Source organism: Motacilla alba, chromosome 3 (genome assembly GCF_015832195.1).
Source record: "Motacilla alba alba isolate MOTALB_02 chromosome 3, Motacilla_alba_V1.0_pri, whole genome shotgun sequence".
Lineage (NCBI taxonomy): Eukaryota > Metazoa > Chordata > Aves > Passeriformes > Motacillidae > Motacilla > Motacilla alba.
In genome coordinates this window covers 50509487-50531228 of record NC_052018.1, presented here as the reverse complement: position 1 = coordinate 50531228, position 21742 = coordinate 50509487, and the positions used below count along the sequence as shown (strand labels likewise).

General features: G+C 35.1%; 1 protein-coding gene across 5 annotated transcripts in view; it reads left to right on the top strand.

The window, feature by feature from the left end:
* TBC1D32 (TBC1 domain family member 32) overlaps window positions 1-14283 on the top strand; it is a 74348-nt gene extending 60065 nt beyond the window's left edge. For all 5 annotated transcript variants that reach the window (XM_038132507.1, XM_038132503.1, XM_038132506.1 and 2 more), the window contains 6 exons: window positions 5781-5850; window positions 6653-6768; window positions 7464-7618; window positions 9024-9164; window positions 11108-11296; window positions 13596-14283. In XM_038132507.1, coding sequence (XP_037988435.1) covers window positions 5781-5850; window positions 6653-6768; window positions 7464-7618; window positions 9024-9164; window positions 11108-11296; window positions 13596-13715 — 791 coding nt within the window. In that variant the 3' untranslated portion in view covers window positions 13716-14283. The remainder of the gene's footprint in view (window positions 1-5780; window positions 5851-6652; window positions 6769-7463; window positions 7619-9023; window positions 9165-11107; window positions 11297-13595) is intronic.
* Window positions 14284-21742: the final 7459 nt, after the last annotated feature.

Sequence of the window (21742 nt, the reverse complement as noted above, 5' to 3'; positions counted from 1 at the left end):
CACATCTAAGTAAGCCAACATGAACTTAGCAATGGTATGTATCCACCATTCTTGTAAATGAATTTGGGTCTTAGGAACTGAAAGCCCGTTTCTAATAGTTGTTTCATTTCAATGAAGAAAAGTCACATTTTTCATGAAAGTGGATTCAGTACAGCACATAGATATTCAGCGTTTATCATGTTTCCTGAAATTAGAATTTGATTATCTTAAATCCTGAAATTAGAATTTGATTATCTTAAAAAAATGACAGCCTTGTAAACCTGTAGCTAGTTGTAATTAGAATAACACAGTCATCCATCTGCCATGGAACCCCTCAGGATTTCAGTCTCTTATAAAATTTGCAAATAGGGAAAAATTAAATTAGATTGGGTTGTTATCATATTCAAGATAAGAGAGAAGGAAAAAATATCTGATAAAATACTATGCAGTTGCAATATTCAATTATAAACAGTAACACAAATCTTACATGAAGTTTACTTTCTGCTAGCAGCAACAATACTACTGTGATGTTTATTCAGATGACTGAATCTGTGCATATGTTAATGATCTCTCTGTCCCCTTTCCTAGAATTAATAATTTCTAGTTTGCTTTTATTTTTCTTTCTCCTTATAAACCCTAAAACATTGAAAACCAAATCATTGGTGTCTAGCTGTAATAGGTAATAAAATGGCAAGAAACTCAAATTTGCTGTAGTAGTAGTAAATACCATGCATTATATATTAGTTCCTAAAGTTTCTAAAATATCCTCTTGCTCTTTCTGTTAGCAAATTCCAGTTCAATGTAACAGAAGTGCTTTATGAAAATGTCATAGTTTTCTCAAGGTTTAAACAACCCATTTATCAGAGAAATGTGAAGTCATCTAATGTATTGGTATTTGTGCTTAATTGATCTTCATTAAGTGTTGCAGACCATGATGTGTTGCAGACACCTGGGACTGCTGCAATATTTTGTGATCAGCAGTTTTTTTTTGGGAACTCTGCTTTTGCAGATGATCTTGCAGTCGAATCCTCTGTTTCCGTTGGACTTTGTCTCTGAAACAGCTCTGTCATTTACTGCCAAAGGGACAGAACCTCCGGGATTTCAGGTCTTGGCCATTAAACTCAAATGTCACGGTGTGTTCTTTCTCCTAGATGAGCCTAAGTTTTCTGACAGAACAAAATCTCTAAGAGCTTTCTGCCATTTAATGAGCTCTTAATCTTTGAAGGGTCAGTTGGGTCAGGTAACAAACTGAGAAATTTTAAAAACACCCGGGGGAATGTATCAATATAGAGCTGTTCAGAAGGAGCAGCAAATGAGAAACAGAGGATTACAACCTGAAATTGTGCTGAAAGGGAGGGAGAAGGAAGGCAATTTTTCCATTCTTTCTGCATCATTTGATAAATTCACTTCTTCAAACTGTCCACCATTTTGAAGATGCTGTTATCAGAAAGCATTTTACCCATTGCCATTTTAGGTAACTGGATGGAAAATGTGGTTCATTCTTAAAGAACCTGTTGCCAGAAGCAGCTTGAGCGTTTGAGATGATCATTACATAAGTTGAAGTTCTAGATATTAATATTTTGGTCTTGTATTGTTATGACAAGAGTACTGATGACATAACAGATACTTAGATAGTCAAAGTAGAATTGTGCATAAGGTTACCTCTGAGAAGCCATGAACGTTCTCCAGCAGTCACTCTTGGATCTTGTTTACATTGTCTCCATTCCCAGTTCAAATCCAACAAAAGTAATACTTTTCTTTGAAAAAAAGATTATTTTATAGACATTTCTAACAATGAGTATGAGGTCAGACTGTCAGAAGTGTTCTAGATGGGTAGCCTGGTGGAAGGAGGTGACATCATGGAGAAACAGTAGCAAAATGGTGGAACTGATTATGGAGAAAAACTCATAAATTTTGCTCTGCCAGAAGTCCAAATGATGTTTAAAATAGAAAACTTTCATAAGAACATCAGAAAGGATAGTTACTGGCATAGCAGAAAGATTAATATTGACTGCCTGGGTATCTGCCAATGGACAGGGTCAGTGTTTAGGTACCTGTTGAAGAGTAAGTGAAAACCTGCTGGTTTGTTAACAAAAATAATAAATCATAGGAAAAAATTACAAATGCCATAATTTCAGTTTATATGGACAAAGCCATGGACTAGAAGTGTGATAGCAAATATGCTTATATACTTCTAAGTATTTTAAAGCATTTGTGAGAATCATGCAGGTGGCTCTGGCTATCATGGTATTTTCAGTTGTTAGCAGAACCTTTACTTAAATATTTTCTTTGAATCAAAAGTCTTTTTCATCCATAGCAAGAAACCTAATCTTTCTTACTGTCACTGAAGTTAAAATTTAGCATCCATTAGTATATTCCAAAGATTATTTATACACACATAAAACCATTTGGCCTGGGCACCAGGAATTGAAAGAGCTAAACCAATAACGTGAGTGACAGCTTCAGTAATATTTTCTACTTAAGACAAAAGGGAAGCCAGTGGTATCTTTGGTGTAACAGCACTTTAAACAGGGAAATAAATTAAATATTACCAAATACCATACAAGTTACATGACATATGCTGTAAAGCTGTTTCAGCTTGGCATCCTGTCATTTCAGTATGAATGCAATGTAGCACATTTTCTGAATTAAGCACAGAAAAGCTTTGTCATGGTAAGAGGAAAAATGAATAAGAAAGCAATCTTTAATATAAATTGTAAACTTACTTGAAGTGTAGGCGGATCATAAAGAATTCCACAGGACTATGTATGGCAGTTAACTTATGCTGGAGTGCTTATAGCTATAGACGGAGTTTAATAATTTCAAAAATCATGCCTCATGGGAGTCTCATTTTGTGCTCCTGAATGCTACAAAACATTTTGAAAAGTGCTGCCCATTGAGGTGCTTTCTAAGAATTTTCTTATATTGTAAATCAGCTCCTACAGAGTTTTGATATCCTTCAAGTCACCAGTTTAATTTTGCCTTCTGTTTTACAGTGTTTTTCATTTTTGAAGAAAAAATATGTGAAATATCTGCTCAACATAGATTTTTTTTGCTTTAAAATAAATAAAGAGGAAGCTGCCAAAATATGTTGTTCATTCAATTTAATAATAGCCAGACTGCTGTATCATATTATTAATTCACAGTTCAGAGAGGTGGTCTGGCCTTTGACAATGAATGGCATTCTTATTTAGAGAAGTGATTTTTCTCCATGCCTTTTTGTTATGAAACCTTTTATGTTTCAAGACAGTTGTATCAGGTGTATTGAAAAATATTTGTCAAAAAAATTTTTGTATAAAAATAACTCAGTGCATTAAATCAGATATATGGGCATCATCACAATAGTACAGTCACAACAAGCAAGCTTTTTCTCCATGGGTTGCTATATACAGTATTTAAATATTCCATTTGTTTTTCATAGCATTTTTCTAAGTTTAATGGAGCATTTAAGGTTTCTAGGTCCAGTTTTTAATCAGTGGAAAGTAGTCCTTCGTGTGTTCTAAACGACTTTACAGTGTTCTTAGGTCTAGTCTTCCCAGTTTGTTAAGTAATAAACAAAAGGGAAAATAAAAACTTTTGACCCAGGACAAAGAAGCACAATTTTTGGATTAGCAGGATACAGAGCTGTCATTATGTAGAATACAGTGGTGTCTGAAAGCAAGAGGTTGTGCCTTGATAAGGTACTGTGTGCTAGAGAATTATTATTCAGCCCAGACTTCAAGTTAATTTTATTTTCCTTCACAATACAGAGAAAAATATCAGAAGGAAGTGTTGTGGGGAAAAAAAAAAAAAAGCCCTTTCCAGCCACTAAGAAATTATTGCAACAAAGAAAAGTCAATGAAAATCAGTGAAGTCAGTTGGGTTTCTTTTGATGTTAATGGACAATGAGCATTCAGTACTTGGTATAAACTGTTACAAAGTGGACACTGGGCTCACACAGTGGGTTGTGATACAGCTTTTCCTCGTTACACCCTTGCTGGACTGGGATACCTGCATTGCTACCCACAAGAGGACCCACCTCAAAATGGAAGCAGGACTGCCTTGGAGCTTAGAGTTCATTGCTCTCCTTGCCCTATGGTGCCATTAAACATGGTGGTGTTAGGACTGAATTAGTCATTAGCCACAGCCAATTCATTTAAATTTCCCCTATTTCCTAGGAGGTATGTATGCCTCTTGCCTTCCCACTTGCACGCACAATCTTGAAAATATATTGACTGGTATGGCAATTGCAGCCTGCGTAAACAGGTAGCTTGGAAGAGGAGCTGTAAAAAGTTACAAATGTTTCAGTTATCTCTGTGGGGTTTTTACTGAAATACCCTGTGAACTTACATGTATTCTTCCAAAGATTGTGCTGCTGGTATGCCATGCAAAAGATATTTGAACTTCTGTTCTTTGGATTGCAGAAAACCTCTCTGATGTGTGTTTATTGTTTCAGTCCCATCAGATTATTGAATAAGATAATTTTATTCAAAGAGCAGTTGATATTTGTTATGTATAAATATATTGTCAAAAGTACAAGGTTAACTTCTCACAACCCTAACACTTAAATTATTGTTCTCAGGGAAAGTTACAAAACAGAGTGGGGTTTTATTCTTGCCATAAATCCTCTGCTGAATTTTATTGCTTTATTCTTGAGTGTATTTTGCTGTATTATTTCTTCATAAAAATTTTGCCCTACCTCATCTGCTATGAGCAGATGGAATCCTATTTTTTTTGGTTTTTGGTGGATTTTTGTGGTTTTGTTTCCTCCCTGAAATTGTAAGTATTTCATCTTTAATACCTTAGTCCCTGTTTATGTGGCAGGAACATAGAGTCTTTACCTACATGAATAGCCAGAGAATCCTTCACTTTGATTTCTCTCTCTGTCTGAGGATATAGAAAAAAAATACATAAGAATCACATACACACATACTGTGTGATTTGCTTAATTAGATTTTTACACTTATCATTTACATGAAAATACTTTAACTTCTGCTGCCATATCTATTATTTACATTTTAAACAAATGTTGTAAGTTAATAAGGGTTTTAATGAGTTTCATTTCTTGCTGGTTTTAAGCAGCACTTTCAAAGAAGCATATTCAAGGTTTATTCCCTCAGCTTTGTAACTCACAATATTATTAGACTGCAATTTTTATCTGTTGTATAGTTATCTTAGATAATAACATGTACCTGATAGGGAAAATGCCCATTTAAAATTTAATTTAGAATTAAAAATTTTAAGGAAATGCTACAGCAGTGGTTGATTTAAATCCTTATATATTAATTTTTTCTAGCTTGGATTTTTAATTTAAACAACTGCAAAAAATGGGGTATATTTTACTGTATGAAAAAATGCATGTAAATATAGGATTTAGTTTATTTAATCTATCTAAGTTTTAAAGTTTTCTGTGATTCATATCTGAATAGAATTTTTGTTAATAAAGTTGGAATTACAGCTAGGAAATTTTTAGGCCTCTGGAATGGAAGAAAGTGGATCACAATAGGCTGCCTTGTCTGATTTCTAGGCCAGAAAGGATAAAGTTCTACTAAGATACAGGGTTGAAAAAGATGTTGCTTGCTGTGAATGTAATGATAACCATACCAGCCATGAAGATTTCCTTATAACAAGGGACATTTTCATTTTAAAAAAAGTCTTGTGAAGAATGGAGATTTTTTATGAATCCTTTGCAAACACTACCAAAACAATTTTGAATAGGAGGCAGTTATCCAGAATTGTATTCATACACAGAAAGAGCTTTATATTAGTATTCAGTTCAAATCATATTTCTTATAATAGTTTATTAATTTATTTTGTTTTAGCCATGGATGCAGATGTGAAGAAAGAAAACCTTTCATCTGTGCAGCAGCTTGGTGTTGAAATGACAGTCAGGTACATGGTATTAAAATATTTCCCTGGAGTATTTCTAGGATTTGTTTGATTTTCATGGAATGACTTTAATAATACTTAATCCATCAACTCATTGCTTTATAGCATTTAAATCTAAGATAAACTTTAAGAAAATGAATTCTAACTGGAATTGAAAAAGGTATTAGTACATAATTTAATTATCTTTACAGTTTATGTGTGTTATTATCTTCTATTTTTGTGAAGACTAATGGTAACGTGCTAGTAAGATTTACCATAAAATTGCATTATCCTGAATTATGTGTCTTTTCTTCCCCTCGCATTACTTCTCTAAATGGTTCTGTTTAGCTAAGCTTAGTTATATGCCATTTAAACATTCTATTTGGCTGGTAATTTGCAGAGCTGTGATGAAGGAAAAGCTTAGATGCCTGTACTTCCACAGATTGCTATCTTTAGCATTAATGTTTGAATTCTGATTATAATAATTACCCGTACAATAATTATATCTAATTCTAAATATTGTACATGAAGAAACTGAGCGGTGTATGTTAGAGTACTTGCTCCTCCCCACCACCATCTCTAAAACTGAACTAAAGGGAGTTTGGGTGAGGATTTGTAATAATGAGCAGCAGATGTTTGCTGTGAATCCTTTCTAGGTAGAGCACAGAAGGTCTTATTTAATCTATGTTTATATCTGCAGCATAGTTTTAGTGAAGGACAACTTTAGGACAGCTTAACTTCTACAGGTTTATTAAATATGAGTTCTTCCTTTTTAGGAATTTAAAAAATATTTAAAGAAGGGGTTTTTTTAAACTTTTTGAAACAGATATGGAAAATACTTAAACTTGCTTAAAGAAGATGCTGAAAATGGGCTGTGCTTCGTGTTGATGAGTTGTGAGGAGTTTCTGAAACAACAGCAAAGAACTGTGGTATCTTCACTTTGTATCCTTTCCTGATGGTATAAGTTATATTGTGTAAAAACTTAAGTGGAATTTGAACTCCTGGTTTGTACTTTTAATAGAGGTGTAGGTGTGTTTCATTTATGGAAAGAAAAAAAAATTAAAAGAGCACTTTTACTTTGAAATTTTATTAAGTTAAATTAAAAGTTTTATTAAGTGCATTCCCAATGCACTTAAGAAAATGTTCACCCATCTTTTGAACCAGTTTTGCTGTATTATTCTCTGTTAAATTTGCATACCACTATTAAATTATACTTCAGGTGTATTAGTCAGAATGTGCCGAATCTCATTTTTAAGGTGTTTCTTTTGCTTTTTTTTCCCCCAATAATTTCAAGTCCTGTTTTATTCCTCCACTATTCTCCTTTCTTGCACTTTATAAGCACACTCATTTTGGTGCAGATTTTTTTGCATTTACTTACTTTTTGTTTACTTTTACTGATTTAGCTTGACTACGCATGGACTAAAAAAAATTAGTATATGGGGAAAACAGCTTAAATTGTTTATCTTAATTCAGTTTGAGAGACAACTGTGCCTTAATGCTGCCTTCTGTGCAGCTCCGTTCCCCTTGGCCATGCCTAACAACTCAGCTCCTGGCCCTTTGTGTGTGGACCTCAGAAGGAGGAGAGCTGTGGTTGCTGCAGGAGATCTCTGCCCAAGTTCCTTAACCTTCCTGTTCAGGCTGCTTGCAGGAGCACTATGCTGGTTATGACTGGTTTGCATCTTCCATTTTCCTCATAATGTCAGGGGACAAGGAGAGGACGCTGACATTTCTACAGCAATTTTCACGTCTTCTTGTTTCAGCATTTCTCTGGCTACCAAGACTGCATTTATCCGTAAGAATTTATAACCTGTTTCATTCTGAAAGGCTCCTTTGAAAGTTTACAAATGAGAGTTTATTAATCTCCTTAGTTTTGTTTTTTCTTGGCAATTTTTTGTTAGTTTGTTTACTTTTCTATGGCTTTATATTATCCTTAAGCCCCCCATGCTAAATACATGACCCTGAAAAATTAATGGGAAAATGTAGATCTGATATTTGCTCATAGTTTTGTTAAAAGGAGAGAAGTAGCAGGTGGACTGAAGACAATGTTAATGAATGTTAAAGCTGGCAGTATAACAAACTTTTTTAGTGCCATTAAATTCTGTGTGAAGGCTATGATACTGCTGAATGACCTTTTTTTTAATTATCAGATTCCAGTAAGAGAGCAAGTCTGTCAATCTGATTTTTTTGGTTTTTTAGTAACAGTTTTGAAATTTACTTAATAAATTTGAGTATATTTAGTAAATTTTAAAAAGTATTACTGCACAAATACTACATGATTGACAATTTTAAAATGACAGTATCTGGATTGAGGATGTAATAGAGGAAGCATCATTTCTATCTTTCATTATGGGAGTTCACAACTATTTAAAATAAAACCCTTTGTACATTGTCATGTTGTGTTTTGAACATAAACTCTAAACTGTAGTCTCTACCAGAGAACTCTGAGGTACAAGAAGCACAGATTATATTCTGTGGAGGCTTCTGTAGCAATACCAAGTGATCTGTCTTGTCAGTAGAAGGGGTGATGGTATCGGTTCATTCAGCACTGAGTCTGGCCTGAGGTTGTTCCAGCATAATGCAATTTGTGCTAAAATCTGCTCCACTTTGCGAGTGCTGAAAAACCACTGGTGCCAAGGATTCATTAACTGGAACTGGGCATTGATATCCAGAGCCTTCTATAGTGATAAAACCTCTGCTCCTTTTGTTGTACATAATAGAATTTCACTCACAGCCTCCACACATACTGCAAAGATATGTGCACACAAAAAGCAACTTGAAATATCATGAAGTTCTACTCCACCACAAAATGGAGGAAAAATATTCAGCAGAAATCAATCTTTTTTTTTTTCTTCTGTTCTCCTGTTTAAAATATAACAACAGTTTCTCCATCCCTGTTTTGACAATCAAAGCCTGTATACAATAAGGAACTAGACTACTAATGCACAGTAACAATCAGGGTATATTTATTAAGAATTTTCTTTAGTTACCTACATGTTTTTCTTGATGGAAGTACAACCTATTTTGTTTATCCTGTTTCCTGTCTCTAAAATAATCAGAATTACTTATCTTACTTATAAAAGGGTATATTTTTAGATATTGTTCTCAGCAATGCATTAAAAGCCAACACATTTCTGCAGTCTGTGATCTTGTTTCTCAATTTCATTGTTGATGATGATGTTGTTGTTGCTGTTAACCAGATGCACCTGCCTGTTACAACAGTGGAATATGGCATCCATCCAGTCTATTTTTGCAGTGCTCACCACGTTGAAATGTTGCTGAAAGCTGAATTGCCCCTTGTCTGTTCAGCCTTCCACATGTCTGGTTTCACTCCATCCCAGGTAACTGATCAAAGTGTATTAAATTATCATCAACCTATTGACTTAAATCTACAAAATCTAGAACACTGAGGAATTACTGGTCGTTTTTTTCTAAATGGCCCTTGTGTGGTGGTTCTAAAACGGAGGGTAAGATATAAGAACACATAGTGACTTAGAGCATCTGAAAATAGAAAGTGACTGACTCATAGAATAATACCAGTGTATGGGAGCTGATGACCTTTTAATACATGTTCATGCAGAAAAATTGATAAAAATAATATATACTAAATCCTCAGATTTAGCATTTAAACAAAACACCTTGTTCCCTGGAATAATTATCTAAATTTTCCATAGGAGAGAAATGGTAATTTGCAGTAGTTATATACTAGGAAGCAGTTCCTGTAATATTAGAGAAAAAATACTTTTTTATATGAGCTACTGTAACTATTACAATCAGGTAACATACTATTCTTTCATATCAAAGAGGTGTTACAACAGAAGAATAAATATCTATAACACCAGCTTTTATTTTGCCTACTTACAACAATTGTTTGGTAGTATGGAAAGCTATGGATGAAGTATTGTTTGTAAAGATTGCAGTCATGATGAAGGGTAAAGAGCTCCATGCAGTGAGTTAGATTTTCCATGCAAAGGACATCTTGCCAGAGTGAGAAAGTCTATTGCTGTGCCAAGGCAAGAAAAATATTTTTCATCTTATGCCTTCAAAATTCCTTTTTGCTGCACGATTTGCAGCTGAACAGACTCTTTAATGGGGGCAAATGCCAGTGTGGTAGAAACATTGTTTAAAGTAGTCAGCTTGGGGTTTGATTTTTGAGGAGAGAAGAGTAGCAGATGAAGGATTTATCTCAGCATAGGAATAAGGTGCTTGTAATAAGGTCCCTGCTTTAGGATGAAGAAAATACATGGGGACAGTCATGCAATCTGCTGTTCTCGTGCAAGTTACACTATTTTCTTTTCTTAATTGTGTGCACTCAGTAATAGACTAGATACTGTTCTAAACTGCTAATAATGATTTTTTTCATTTATTTAATGAGTTACTGAAATGCCACTCATGGGTGCCACTGTATCTTCTCTGTGATTTTGCAGTTCTACTGCAGCATTAAAAACAAACTCTGAACTGTGGAGACAGTTCTGTTGTATTTAAGCGATTGTGTGCCTCAATAAATACCTCAAAACAGGTTTACTGCCAGACTATGGTTGTCATCTAATTGGAATCGTGGTAATTATGCTGCATATTTTTAAACACTTTAAGGAATGATAAGCAGAAGATTTGTGGTCTAGAACCAAGTGAAATGTGTATTATACCTCTTAACACATTGTAATTTAGATCAGGGCAAAGGAATCACTGTGTTCATACTCACTTCGTTAAATGGAAATGTGTTTTAGGGAAGGGCCTACATAAAAAAAGACTGGATATGGCAGTTGGTGCTACAGTCTAGTTGAGGTGTTAGGGCATAGGTTGAACTCGATGATTTTAGAGGTCTCTTCCAACCTCATTATTTTGTGATGCTGGGATTCATTTATAACGCAGGGAACTACTTTAACTGAAAGGAAAACCCACGTTGAACATGTCTTCATCACTGCCATTACCATTTAGGCCACATTTAAAACAAAATCTTGAAAAACATCACTTTATCTTTCATTGGACTTTGAGTCTCAACCTCAGGAGGTGCCGGAATATACTCATACAAGTGAGATGCATGGATACAGGCTGTAATGTTTAGTCAAACTCACTAGGAGTCTATTCAGAGGCTGTGCATTAAAAATGGTGAATCTTGGCTTCTTTTGTACTTTATCCCTTTTATTTTCATAGCTGTGGTAATGTTATAGGGAAAAAGTTCTATAGTATAGAAAAGATAAAAGCTTTCATTAATCATAAAGCTGATTAATTATGACTGAATGTATAGAATGATTTAATTATATATAATTTCATTCTCATCTAGATCTGTCTGCAGTGGATAACTCAGTGTTTCTGGAATTACATGGACTGGAGTGAGATCTGCCACTACATTGCCATATGTATTTTCCTTGGTCCTGATTATCAAATATATATATGTATTTCTGTGTTCAGACACCTACAGCAAGACATCCTGAAGCACACAGAAGCCAGAGATCTTCAGGTTTTTCTGAAAGTAAGGGTTTCTTAATTTTTCAACTGAGGAGAAGCAAAGCTCTGAAAACTGAGGAAATATACATTACTTAATTTGAAACTCTTACTGAATTTCACTTAGTAATTTTAAACAAGTGAAATAATACTTTATTTTTTCCCTGGCAGGAAATTGTCTGTAGTATTTTCCAGAAAATAGTTTTCCTGCATTTTTTACTGAGCAGTTTCCTTCATGAGCAAAGAAAATAGGCACATTAAGTTAAAAGGGCATTTGGTTAAGTTCTCTGTGTGTTAGCTCAATCTCATTAAAGTGCTCTCCAGAAAGGTGGGTTTGCACAGTTGTCTCTTGCTGAACCTTGTAGAGCTGTGGCACGAAGCTGATGGAGCTGGTAGTTTGAAGAAATGCCAATTACCATATAACCAGCTTCGCAATTTCATATTCTTTCCCAATTATAAATTATGTTTGGGTTTGGGGAATTTTTGCAGGGTAGTGCATAGCTGTAGCTGCAGTCATAAATTGATACAGTATCTTACTCTTGTTCACAGGGACATTTTTGTCTTTTTTGCTAGCTTTTTACACCTGTCAAAATTTTTTTGAGAACTAGATATCTGCATCTTAGTCTGTCCCAAGAATAATAGTTTTCTGACTGGTTTGCATCCAACTTACATTTGCTTAAATATGGAAAAGTATCTCAGCCCAATCAGCTTCCTTGAAAATGTTTGGTACACAGTCTAATGAATGTACTGTTTTGTTTTCCCGGGTTTTGGACAAAGTGTCTTAAAAGCTGTATCTTGATGGCATTGTTGGATAGAATATGTAAAATATAGAGGAAAGAATTCATACGTTGCCACATGCAGTATAAACAGCATGTTTATACATGTTTATACATGGCATGGTTCTGTTAAATTAATGAGAAAATAATGTAAATTAATGCAATACTGGAATATCTACAATTTATTGAGTGACCACTGCAGAAAAAAAAAAGGACCATACTTTATTTGTACTCCTCCTATTCATAAGTCTTAATTAATTGAAACTAAAAAAGAAATTGAACTGTAGAATGGTTTGGGTTGGAAGGAGCCTTAAACATCATCTAGTTCCAATTCATCTTCTACTACACCATTGAGCCTGGACTTGAACACTTCCAGAGTGTTCCACAACTTCTTTTCGGTGCCTCACCATCCTCGCAGTAAAGCTCTTCCTCATACCTAATCTAAACCTACCCTCTTTGAGTTTGGAGCCATTCCCCCTTGTCCTGTCACTACATGCCATTTAGTTCCAGATATGTGTGTGTGTATACATATATATAATTTTATATTCCACCGTAGTGAGCTTTCTCACAGTGCATAAGGAGCAACTTGGAAGGTAAAATCTTACTTTCACTTTGCTTCTGTGTAGAGGAGAAGAAATATAAAGACTATTTTGAATTCCTGTTCAGGTGCCAAAGTGCAGTTTTCCAAGCCTGAATAGATGTTCTCAGGAGAATTCTATGTAGCAGAGATTCACAGTTAATACACCAGAGGTACAGCTTATGTCCACAGAAACTGGCTCTAGAGAGTTTTTGGAGAGTATTACCACTGCCAAGAGTGGTAATACTGATTAGTAGATTATGAATACATAACAGCAACAAATTAACCCTTTTACACTTAAACATTCTTCAGGATCCTGTGTTCTGTGGGGCACCCTCCTTATCCCTCTAATATAGTAGCCATGAGAAGGAACATTATCTATTTATTTTCCGAGGGCACTTTCTTTTAGTCTGTGTTTTGGAATTAGTAAGAATTATTCACTTTCAGTGGTGCAGAAGAGTTTATTCTGGTTTTATTTAAGCACTTCATGAAGATCTCTTATCATTGATTTAAAAAATACACTTCTCTTGTTTTTCATTAGAATCTAGCTGGACATAAAAGCCACACAGATAAACTTATGCCATGTGCTGGTGTAGAAATCTTCTTTCAAAAGAATATTTTAGTACCTGGCTTTCCCTTCCTAAAGCTTACTTTGTTTTCCTTAAAAATCTTCGATGAAATATTCTCCAAAAATAAGGTAAACAACATCCCAGTGAAGTGGGATGTTTTTTTTTATATTATGCACTTGGTGCATAATAAAAAAAAAAAAACAAAACAAAAACACACAAAACTGTCCGGAAGCAGATATTGCCAAATCTGTATTTCTAAATAAAACATAATAAAATCTATTTTAAACAGCTAGGCTCTGACAATCAGAACAAAATGACCTATCTTTAGAAGGTTGGAATTCATTAAATTGTAGTTTTACATTTTTTTTCCTAGCTAATAAATGCTTTCTATATGTATCTGTGCAGGAGGAAGCACTGCATGGATTTCGAGTGAGTGATTATTTAGACTACATGGAAAGCTTGGAGGAGATCTACCGACCAATGCTGCTGAAAGACATGAGGACCATAAGAACAAAGAACACATAGATGAAGCAAACAAGCACTTTATTTTACAGTTTTGATTACATCCTTTAAAAGGATGCTGATTGATTGATACCTTAGTCTCACCTAAAATCAGCCAGGCTGTTGAAATGTACATACTGTAAAATAAATAAGAAGCGTTTTCAGAATATAGTTTTTCAATAAGACATAGCCTACTTTTGAAAACCAGATTTTCCCAGACAGGTTATGTGCACAGCCTCATTTTCAGTAAGCAGAAGGCAGCTTCAGAGGTCACCTGTAAGATGCTGAATTTCTACCTTATAAAGCCTTGAACCTGTTCTTGACTCATTGTCTGTCATCTCCCTGTAGCACTGTCCTAAAGCCTTTGTATTTTGCTTGGGTCTGACAAAGGGATTTTTTTCTTTCATATTTAGAAACAACTGCTATTGTGTATTCATTGTGCATGAAAAGTCAACAAATGGAAACCAAATTCTCTGTTCCGGCTTTGTGGGTAATGTTGAGAAAATGGGATGTTTGAATACATGCAATGAAAAAATTATTCCTGCCTTTAAAAAAAAAAAAAGTTTTATGTAATAAAGAATTATTAACCTTTGTTGTGAATGAAATTCGAATCTTTAAAATTATTATTTGGCTAAAGAAGAAGGGAAAATACTATGTTTTGTCAATACATGCAATAACATTTGCTTTACAGAATGTCCGGAAACTGAAAATATTTTGATTATAAATTAATGATACAGTGTTTTGGAAGGCCAACGGAAACCACAAATGTTGAATTTAGATTTATCCAATATCATTACCACATTCCTGGGAGAAAAACTAAACATTACTGCAAATTTCCTGAAAAACAACTTTGCTAGATAAAATGGTTATATATACACTAATTGAGCCCGTACTCAAATTCAAATTATAGAAGACATTAGAACCTGCTGTGAAATTTCTGGAATTATATACAGCCTAAGAGTGAACATTGACAATGGTTTTGCCACTAATTTCTACTTTCTTGACTGTGCATTTCATAAGTTCACAAGTTTACCTTTTTTTCCTATCTAGCAAAGACATGTTTTAAATATTTTTGCACTTTTGTGAACTGTGTTAGCTCACCTACATTAATAAAAGAAGCTGGCAAATATGAGGAAGGAATTATGACAATAATTGATAGAATCAAGTGTTTGCCTGACCCTGAGGCCAGTGAATGCTATGATGCGCATGGTATCTATTCTTTTAACCTTAATAGCAGTTTCTCTTTTCTTATATGACTTTATTTAGGCATATATCTCAAACCAAGAAACAACAAATAACAAACATCCAGGTGGTGAATAACACTCAAACACTAATATATACATATTTCTAGACAGACCATGGGTGATTAAATATCCATTATGAAGTAAGTCTTCAGTTCATTTAGCAGCAGCAGAAAATTTTCAGGAAAATAGGCTTTTGTGATAGGCATATGAGTAACCCAGGGACTCTTGCCATATAAATAGCTGTCATTTTGTATTCCTTGTCCCCCAACAAAGAAGAGAGAGGTACTGCAGAGCTGACCCTTAGTATTAACAACTTTCATCACTATTGCATCAAATTAATCCAAAGAGATCCAGTATACAATAACCAGAAAGGTCAGATACAAATACTAGAAAGCAAACCACCTGCCTACCAAGCAGTGCTACTGATAAAAGCAATTTTTGCATTTCCAGCAATTCAATCGACTGCAGTTTATCCATCTGCAAAACAGCTACATTTTCACAGTCTGTATAAGCTGAGATGATTAATTAGAGCACATCCATAAAATAGTTAGTGCATGAAAATCTTAATGTAAATGCTAAATCTTAATACTTGGTAATAATTAAAATTCCATTGTGCCCCATGACAGAAACAGGACATTGACACCTATTACAAGTAGACTGAAATAAAGCTTGACGTGATGGGGAAACCAATGGCATCTTCTTTAGATCAATGACAGTCTGAAACAAATGACCATTTTAGCAACAGATACCCGAATACATGCTCACATGCTATATTACCTCCAGTCTGAAGACTCCCTTATCCAGCTTTGCTGATTTATAGATAAATTTCTCCATTCAGCTCCCTATTTTCTTTCAGGGAGCTATTCTACTGAGATGTAGACAGTTTCTATCTCAAAATCTATTTGTATTTTTCTGGTTTCCTCCTCCAGCTGCTTCTTCCTTGCTTTCCATCATGATTGTATTTACCTCTGTCAGGCTTTTTCTTTCTGTTATTTTCAGCTGTCTCATTGTTCCCAATCTCCAGTGACAGCCCAAGCACTAAAGGACAAGAAGTATTTCCTTCCTTGAACCTAAAATGTGTAACTAAACTTGATTTAAAATAAACATAATGGTGGCACAACCCCCAAAACAAGACACTAAATAAATCCCAACTTGGAAATACTGAGAAGCCAGTAGTAGGAAGACATGACCCTCCCAAATATGCTGTCAGCCATCCTGACCCAGGCTGCAACTGCTGGAAACTGAGCTCTGCTGCATCTGCCTATCATATCCCCCTGACCATCAGCTGGGATGCCATGCTGGATAGAAACATCTGTGTTGTTTCTAAAACATATGTCGTTTCCAAACTACCTCCTTTAGTCTCTGCTGCATGAGCCAGCCTTTCGGGATAAAAAACTTATAATATATTGGGATAAAAAACATATAATATCCAAAAATACTTTTCACCTCCTCATGTCTGCCCAGTTGCCTTTTACCAATTTTTTTTTTTAATGACAGTTCTGCAGGTAGAAAATTTCTCCATTACTATATATAATGTTCATGCAAAAAGAGAAATATTGACAGTGAAAGCAACTAGAAACTTTAAAATAATATATTTTAAATGTGGTAGAAAAAAAAATAGATCAGTGGGAAATAGTTGCACTCAAAATTCTGGGTTTGACTCTTTTAATATGTCCAGCTCAACCACTAGGACAACAGATAAAAAATCTCAGCTTTTCTAAACCATTTTCTGTTGTCTTAAAGAGCTTTTTAGCTAATCCATAATAATTGTCCATTCAAGAGTAGGTGGTAATTTCAGCATACATTTTCCCTTTCAAATTATGCTATCTACCTATGTATCACATTGGACTTGAAGATAAAATTTTACCTAATTTGAGCAGATAAAAATAAAAACTTGTTTGAAATGTAACAGTGTATTTGTGCCAGGAGAAGTAACTATCATTCATTTCCCATGAGGAAGTCATTTGGAGAGTTGCAATGTTTGTACTGTTTCTGCAAATCTATGGGCTATATTTATGACACTTCTGGCATTTTTTTTTTATTAACTGCCTGTACATAAGTAGACAGAGATATCCAAGATTATTCAAGGTAGTTTCCAGTAATTTAAAATGACATTTCCATTTACACAGATCCTGTCCTTTTAGAGTTCATTTTTATTCAACATCTAAGCTAAAGGAGAACAATTCTTTACATTTCAGATAATGAATAAGTTACCAGTTTTACTGCTTCACCTAGCAAGAACTGATTCAAAAAGTTTTGTATACTCATCAGTGTATAGAGAAAAAACATCTTCCCTGTTCCTTTGATACCAAAACACCAGTAAATTAAAAAACCCCCACAGCTCCAGTGCATAATGTTTTTTGATTCTGTTTCATCGCAAAAAACAAAAGGCCTTAAAGCACAACATACAGAGCAGTGGTGCATAGGGAGGTTTCAACATGGTTTGAAAAATTAGTTTAGATGGTGTTAAATCAGGAACTGATACCTGACTAATATTTCATATGGTCAGTTTCCTGTTTAGAAATAGAACAAGGAGAATACATGAAATTTACTTAAAATGATGAATGAGGAAAGCAGGCTTTTTTGGAGTAGGTTTTTAAGGAAACAAACACCACAGGAATAAAAACTCCAAGGGAAATTAACCATTTAAAAGAACTTAGTGTTTACTCTCTCAAAAGATTTCATCTGCTCTTGGTATTTTCTCTGCTCTAACTAAAAGCCTGTAATGGAATGAAATTCATCCATGTAGTAGGAATTAAGTCCTTTAAAGTTTGACTCAGCTTTTAAAATGCTACTTTAGTTTTAATACAGGCATTCAAAAGCACAACAATCCAATTAAACTACCCTCTCCTCAAAATTTTGATGTCTTAGATATGATAATTTTTTGAGCTATCCAGGCTATCGCCACACAATTTTCACTCAGAAGGCATATTTACAAGTGTTATTTTCAAATCAACCTTTTCTTGATTTGTAAAACCCACTGTTGTGAGCAATGCCATAATGTGTATACTATCACAATTTCTGTAATGGATTTTTTAGGCAAAGATATCTTCTCCAAAAAAGTTTATTTCCCGTGCTGATCCGGGATGGTGTTTGGTTATACTGCCTTTTTTTCTCTAGCTCTAAATCAACAGAGAAAAGCCTCCTGCTAGAAAATAGGAAACCAAAGTTTGGAACAAATACAATTTTGGCAAGGAATTCCTTCTGAGGGAAACTACAGACCCATGAAGCCAGTTAGACCATCTGTCTAAATCACTTTGGAGTCATTCAGATATTTGTAGGAAATTAATTTTGTACAGAATCTGGAAGTGAGAGGAAACCATGGTCTCTAGATATCCCAACCCTGTCAGACTCCCATGAAAATTAAATCTGATGAATTTTCAGCCAAGTCACTTGGAGCCATGCAACTTTGTCCCTTAGAGAAACTAATTCTATATCCTGAATAATTACCTTGACCTTCAACATGCAGTAGACTTGAAGCTTCCAAAACATCCTGAACTGAAGTGGGAGAATTATCAGAGTCATGTTTAACAACCATTGTTCTGTTTTTAGCCTGCAACACTGCTGCAGCTAGCACGCTGGCTATTCTTGGTGCCAGCTGTTTCACACAGCTATGGACAATATCATGCAACTAACTGACTAACACACTGTGCCAAGGAAAACAGGGATATCTTCCACCCTGAGTCAGCTAGCTCATCCTCTCTGGTGAATAATAATGGGACAGTTTGCCTCAACAGAATTTTGACAACAGATTTCATCAAATATTTTCCAAAAGCGCAATGATTATTTTCAGAGTAGCAAATCCTTTTAAATGTCTCTCATAAAAAAATAGCTCACCTCACCATCAGCACTACCCCCCAAAATTACACGGAACTATTTAAAACATAATACTCGTTACAGAAAAATGGTAGTGCAGAACCTCTGGAACATGCTGTTTCAGGCAGCTAAAAAGCCTTAATAAGCTGCTACCTTCTGTAATCCCTGCCTGAGCGATTAATAGTCTCACTGCTTGCACCACTCTGATTCCTATCAGATCCTTCCACTAGCTTTATATAATTAAAACAGCAGAAGGACATCATCTTATTTTGTGAGGGTTGTTTTCTAGATGCTCAGATGAGGTGTGGAAGCCCCATCAGGGTTGCAAGGTGAACCTGTAACATGACTAATAGTGTGCACACGGAAAATGTCTCCTCCACTTGTGTCACAAGTACTTACACTGTCATTTGTTACAGTAGAGAAGATGAAAGTGTCAAAATCCCAAAGTAAGAATACTTTGTTTCCCCCAACAAGAACTTATTTCTACTGTAAATTTCAGCCACTGAAGAAGTTTGAAAGATTTAAAGAAATACATTAACATTCTTTATGGTACATCATAGTCTGGATTGTGAGCAGCCAGTTTGACTTGACTTTGAAGAGCAGAGGAGGTAAACGTCAGAACTGGTCTTCCAAATGACCCTTTCAGAAGATAAAAATGGGCCAGAAAATTGAAAAAAAACCCAAATATTATTTCTGATTATAAGTGTCCTGGTTTAGGGCAAATTTAGGGAGGAAATCTCTGAAGGGGTCCCTCTAGAAAGCAAATTCAAGTGGCCCCTCCCCCCACCCGGTTTTGGACACAAAAATGTCCTTAGAGAAAACTAGAAAAAAAACCCTTGTTTATTTAACAAGCAAAGTACTCACAAAACATGGAGAAATTAATAATATTAAACAATGGAACCTCTCTGGGTGTCCTCTGGTGTTCTTCTGGGTTTTTGATCCAGAGCAGGTTTGAACTGTTCTAAGAAGAAGAAAAACCACAGTCCAGGGAATTTCTCTTCCTCAGCTAGCTAAAAACAATAACTAAAAAGCAAAGGAGAGCTTTCTCCCACTGTCTGTCCAGGCTGCAGACAGCACAGTCTGTGAGGAGGAAAGCTGAAGCTCTCTGTGTTTTTGAATACAACTGCCTCAGACATTCCACTGCTTCTCCTTCTCCCCCTCCTCACACTCAGATCTAGTTTTAAAGGTGCAAAAACTAATTTCTGGGCTGAACAGATGAATAGGGATACAATTTAGCATCATAAAGTCAACCCAGGACACTAAGAAAACAAGCTCAGCACCTATAATAAAACAAAAGCTTTCCTTCAGGAAAAATCCTGGTAAGACCTACAGCAGATTTTTTTTTTTTTTGCACATAGCTTTTCTTTCAGCTTACTGATTGAAGTGTCCTTTTCTTCCACTATGTACCACAACTGCCAATGTCTATCCCTAAGGTCCTTGTATATCCATATCACCTACAGCTTTTTAAAAAACAACAGTGAAGTTACACAACAATTGCGACAGTAGAACATAACAAACTCATCTTAGGAGTACTTTGGGGTACGAACTGCAAAGGGGTACTTGAACAATTATTTGCAAATTCCAGATTGATGACAATACAGTCAACAGATTGATTTTGGACTCTCACAATGAGGTTTTGGATCAGCCAAGTTTTTTTTCAGCCTCTTTCAGTCTTTTCTCCAGCCCCTTTCAGTCTTTTCTCCAGCCTCTCTGATATTAACCACAGCCTCTTCACACAAGGGTTTATTCAGCTTGCTACTCTTTATAAGTTGTCACAGGTCCTAACAAAAATCTGTCTGGAAGCTTGTCATAAATTGAATACTCTGAGTGTTACTTAAAAGTATGAGCAGTATGGAGAACTCCACATGCATGTCTTCAAATGTCTCTTGCCAGGAAAGAGTTGTGCTTAGCTCCTCATTAGACATCCCTCCTCATGGGCAATGGCATGCAAATCAAGTTCTCCATGCTGCAGATCCAGAGCTGTAGAACATGGAGAAGAATGTTTGGTCCTTCTCCACCTTAGCTCATGTAAGAGCCTTTAGGAAAGAGCTTTCTCCTTTGTATTTGTACCAGCAGTTTCTATTGCAATTTTAAAAAAAATTTCAGGTTATGGGACTGAATGTATGAAGAATTCCTTGAAATACAGTAGCAATTTCATGGTTTGAGTTTATGAAAAACACATTCACAAAAAGAATGTGCTGCTCACAAAGACCAAGGGACGTAACTGCACATTATCACTGTACCAAAACATTCAACTTTACTTCATTGGCCATGTAGTAAAGGCCAATGTTGACATATTTTTCTTGTATTTAATCCTGATGACAAGTTCACTAAGATTATATTATTTGCAAATTCTATCTCAAAAGTTAAATCTGTGAATAGAGAAAGCAATGCTAACACTTAGAAAATCTTTTTCACAAAAAAAAAAGGTTAATTAAGGAATTTAGGCTAGATATGATGGGTAAGTTAATATGTAGCTTCAGACATATTTAATCTGTCTGAAGAAATTAAAGCTTTGTGTGTTCTGCTTGCAAATATAATTTTAGCATCATAAGCTCGGTGGACAAGGCAAAGCCCTCAGTTTAAAACTATAGCTTGGAAAAGTACATGCTTTTCTCTGTTGGCCTCAAAGTAACATTATATTAAGATACATCATTACCTATACAAAGAACAGTATTGGGGATTTTTTTAGAAATATCTCACTTTTATTAACTCCAGAGCAACTGACCTAGTAAGATCCCAGTTTTTGTTCTGATAGAGCTGAATGTTAGGTGAAGTTTCCAGCTGGGTATCAATATGTAGAGTGAGAGTTCATCAATTTCAGCAGAACTTTGAGCAAACATAGTTTGATCATTTGTGAGGTGACTGTGCAGTTTCATAGATTGCAATTATTATCAGTTAAAAGTTCAATTCTTTCCACAAAGTAATCAGCCAACAAAGATTAGCTCATTATGCAAATACAGGCAGTGAACACTGTGTGCACAGTGGTGT